The sequence below is a fragment of the Solanum stenotomum genome, chromosome 3, assembly GCF_019186545.1.
Source record: "Solanum stenotomum isolate F172 chromosome 3, ASM1918654v1, whole genome shotgun sequence".
NCBI classification, from domain to species: domain Eukaryota; kingdom Viridiplantae; phylum Streptophyta; class Magnoliopsida; order Solanales; family Solanaceae; genus Solanum; species Solanum stenotomum.
This window is the reverse complement of record NC_064284.1, coordinates 60,051,792-60,056,598: the sequence shown is the minus strand read 5'-3', so window position 1 is coordinate 60,056,598 and position 4,807 is coordinate 60,051,792. Positions and strand designations below refer to the sequence as shown.

The 4,807-nt window shown below is 29.7% G+C and overlaps 1 protein-coding gene across 1 annotated transcript; it reads left to right on the top strand.

Annotated features, from left to right (window-relative positions):
• Window positions 1-2,283: 2,283 nt before the first annotated feature.
• Window positions 2,284-4,366, top strand: LOC125859110 (tubulin alpha-2 chain-like). The gene is made up of 4 exons (XM_049538832.1): window positions 2,284-2,400; window positions 2,940-3,177; window positions 3,262-3,638; window positions 3,737-4,366. Exons 1-4 carry the CDS (start codon window positions 2,284-2,286, stop codon window positions 4,364-4,366), a joined length of 1,362 nt encoding a protein of 453 aa, XP_049394789.1.
• The last annotated feature ends 441 nt before the right edge of the window (window positions 4,367-4,807 follow it).

Genomic DNA, 4,807 nt, shown 5'->3' with positions numbered 1-4,807 from the left:
AGGAAATTACCAAAGCATCCTTCAATACATCAATAATGAGTCCGACTTTTTGTTTTTAAGAAATTGCACATTCGAAGGATCTTTTTGTCCAAAGTGGAAATATTGTGTAAAAAATGTGTATTTCTTTTGATTTTGAATGTTTTGTGGGGTAATAGGACGCACGCAAAGTTAAAGTGTCTTTTTGAAAATCTGGGACAACTTCAAGTATCACTTAATGTTTTTTCTCAAAATCTAATTTACTTTCGTAAACTATGTGTCAGATTAAAATCAGATTAACAAATTCAAAAGGAATGAGTAATAAATAGCTCATACAATGACATATTTATTATTTAACTAAATAATAAATATGTAACTAAAAATCTTGTTAGCTTTTGGTTGAAAGCTAACAAGATAGTTATAATGATAGTTGCATTGTGGCTTATTATATATAGAATACGTGTCGTTTTTACTTCACTTAAATAATACACTTCTAATAATTTTAAACAAAAGTAGAAAGTATACATATTAATAAGAATTAAAAAAAAATGAAAATAAATACAGATATTATGTCTCTTTACATTCTTTGAATCCTTATTTTTTAAAGCCCCGTCATCTCAATTAAATAATAATAATAACAAAGATTCAAGTTTGTCCATTTACTTTTCCTAATAAAATTGTTAATGACCATTTGTGACATTTCACATGGAAATAAAAGGATTTTATTGAATTGTCATCAATGCATTATTGAGTATTTTAATTTGATAGTAATAATATATCTAATTAAATCATCTTTCTCTTCAAATTACACAACAATCTCATAATCTTTCTCTTTTTTATTTGAACCACTAAGAAGACTAATTAGTTGCGTATTTTATTAATAAAAAAGCTATCTCGAATACAAAGGAAAAGAAAGCTTAAAAGTAAAAGAAATAAAATCTCAAAGTAAACCATTAACTACTCTTTAAAAATTAATGAAATAATTATAGTGCCAGAATGATGTTGTTTGACTTAATAACTTTTTTTTAAATATTTCAGGCCCTTATTTTTCCTATGTTGTCATCAGAAGGTATATTTGTTTTTAATAAGACTCCTCAAACATGTTATCTTTTTCATCTTTAGTAGTTTAACATTGTTTATATTTTTTTATGATAGAAATTTAGTTAGAAGTTAAGTATGTGTTAGAGATGATAAGAATATTATAGATTTATCCAAAATGGCTTTTTATAATTTTAGATTATAATGCAAAGCAAAAGACATATAAGCTAATGGTCATCACGTATATCATTTAGTAAAGAAAATTTATAAAATAATTCCCTATAAATAAAAATTATATTATATCACTAATTTTAAATTCTTAAATATATGGATAATACTTAACTGATAGTTGGGGGTCCAAGAAAAATCTTTTAGCTCAAATGATATACAAACTGATCATTTATTTTTTTTAGAGAATTTACAATAGATGTTCATTTTGGTATAGAACCTTCAATCCTTATTATGGATCGTAATTTTAATTATTTCACACTCTTATATTCATGTTACTTTCATGCAACAAATCTATCCTTTTCATATTTAATTATTTTAAATAATTATAAATGTTGTTTTCAATGCTTTACAATTTTTCTATTGAATCCAGAGGTTGTCCGAAGAAGCTTCATTGGATTTGTATTTGATGTAGCTATCAATTTTCTCTTATTTTCAGCAGTCTCACTTGCCATGTATGTACAATATCTATAGATGGTAGATACATTTTTCATTTTGTTGCTTGTATTTACGTATTTAATTAAGGTCTATAGTTTAGAATATCTATTATTTTCTATACAATTCTGATGTCCAATTTGTTTTTGTTGCTTTATTTTCTATTTGTCACGAGCATGAACATTGAAGTGTTTTTGTTCAATAGTCAAATATCATATTCACTAATTTTGAGCTTAACTGTCAAATAGCTAGAAAAGTGTCACATTCATGAAACTTCTGTTTTAATTTATCTTTTATTACTCAATATGTGTTGCAATAATATTAGATAATTATGTAAAATTTTATTCAAAATTACTTAGAATACACGAGCAACACATGTGTCCAAAAACTAGTATATATATATATATATGATAATTAAGTTAAACACTATTTTAAAATATATATATATATATATATAAATCTGGTAAATAAGCTAATTTTTTTATTGGGGCAGGGAAATCCAATCAATCTCATATTGATTTCTGTTTTGCAAGAAATGAATTGAGTGATCTATAAAGGCAATTTTTCTTAATAAGCAATCCAATTCCCTACTTTGGCTTTTAAAAAATGATGAAGGAGGAGGAGGAGTATAAAAAGGAGTTTATATCCATTCACATTGGCCAGACTGGTATTAACCTTGGCAATTCTTGCTGGGAACTTTACCGTCTTGAACATGGAATTCAGGTTCGTTCTTTCTTTCTTTCTTTCTTTCCAATGCGTGCGCTCGCACATTTATATTTGATTCCTTAATTATTTACCATTACATGTTTGGGTGAGAATTAAAGAAAGATTTTCTTAGCGATTTAAGATTTGATTTTTATGAGTTTGAGTTTGGAATTTTATGTGGCCGATTTGATTTGATTTAATGGGTTCAAAATATATTATTTGTACTTTGTTATTAATGCATCTTCACCGATCAAGAACTACGAGATCAATCTTTCTACACAAGAGTTTATCCAAACACTTATTTATATTCTTTATTCAAAACTACCTTCATGGTGGGGTTAGGCTTGACTGCTACCTTATATATAGTAAAGTACGTGAGCACGAGGGATGTGAGGTCTAACATCTCCAAGAATAAGAGCTTTGTAGGAGGGGTGGATTATAGAAACTCATAAACTTCAAATTTTAGATCCGTGTTACCAACCAGTTAGTGACCATTACAAATTAGTACTAACTTTTATGGTAGAAATACAAATGTACTTATAATTGTGTATTGGTAGCCTGATGGTATGCAGAGTACTACTGAAGATGGAGATGATGATGGTGATTACAGGTTCCGTACATTCTTTAGTGAAACAAGTTCAGGGAAGTTTGTTCCTCGTGCTCTGTTTATCGATCTTGAGCCTAGTGTTATTGATGAAGTAAAAAGTGGAACAAATAGCCAGCTCTATAACCCTCAACAATTTATCTGTGGCAAAGAAGATGCAGGAAACAATTTTGCTCGTGGTTACTACACTCGTACGTATTGATTCTAAATTTGGACCTTTTAACACATGAGTACAATTCTAATCTCATTTTTTTTTAAAAAAAAAAAAAAAACAGTTGGAGGGAAGATAATTGATGAATGTTTAGATCGTATCAGAAAGCTTGTGGATGATTGTTCTAATCTGTCGGGTTTTGTGATCTTTAACGCGGTCAGTGGAGGCACTGGTTCGGGTTTCTGTTCACTTCTGTTGGAAAGCTTGTCAACTGAGTATGAGCCAAAAGAAAAAATTGCATTTACTGTGTATCCTTCCCCTGATGATGAGTTTTCACCATCTATTTTGGACTCATATAATACTATTCTTGCAAGTTATTCCCTCAAAGAACATTCCAATGTCACTCTCATGTTTGATAATGTCTCTGTTTCTGACATATGTCGCCGCTCTCTTGATATTGAAAACCCCACCTATGTTAACATGAATCGACTCGTCTCTCAGGTATATATATATTTGATCATCATGTCTTGTTTCTTAAGGGACGTCTAATAAAATGGATAATGTAACTAATTTATTTTCTTATTGTTTGTTTTGATTAGGCCATCTCCTCTTTAACTGTTTCAATGAGGTTTGAAGGATCAACATTTAATCAAAATTTACGGTCCTTTTGTGATAGCACATGTGTAGGATTAATTAGATTTGTGGGTTGTTCATATGTTCCGGTTTTGTCAGCCAAAGAGGTTCAACATAAACAACATTCATTTGTAGAACTTACCAATGCTGCATTAGAACCCTCGTCTTACATGGTTAAGTATGATCCACGTAAGGGAATGTATATGAAAAACTTGATAGTTTACCGCGGGGATGATGTGGATTTTGATGATGTGAATAATGCGGCATATATGGCCAGACCAAGAACTGGATCTGGATTTGACTATTTCGATACTTCTTATAGGTCTGGCATAAATTATGTGCCCGTGACAGTCTATCCGGGAGGCGATTTAGCAACCGTGCAGAGGGAAGTGTGCATAGTATCCTGCACGACGAGTATCCAAGACGTTTTTACCCGAATAAGTCACAAGTTTAATCAAATGTATGCCAAGAAGGACTTTCTTCATTCGTATTTTTGTGAAGGTATGGAGGAATATGAGTTTTCTGAAGCATATGAGGAGATAGCTACAAAACTTGTAAAATTATGCCAGCAGTTTGAAAACGTGAAGATCCATTGATGATTGAGGCTAATGACCTAAGCTGGTACTCATAGTCGTACGAGGGTGTTTGACTAAGCTTATAAGCCCATCAAAATTAACTTACAACTGTTTTTTTGAATTTTTTTTTGCCTTTTTAAGGCACAACTTTCTACTATTATAGAAGGGTGACTTTAATTTTGGTATCAACATGTGTGCTTTGTCATTTCATGATTGGTTGTTTTTTTGTTTTGTTTTGTTTTGTTTATTCCATATGCATAATATTAAGAGATCCACAAAATTATCTATGCACAATTATTAATGAATCTATTCCTTTGTACTATTTGTTCATATTTTTATTTACAAAGTTTTAAAAAAAATCATAAACAAAAAGAGTATTTTACTAATTTACCTTTGAATTCTTTTTAATATTTTTTCGTTTACTTTTTACTTATGACATTTGAACTTGACATATTCATTAAA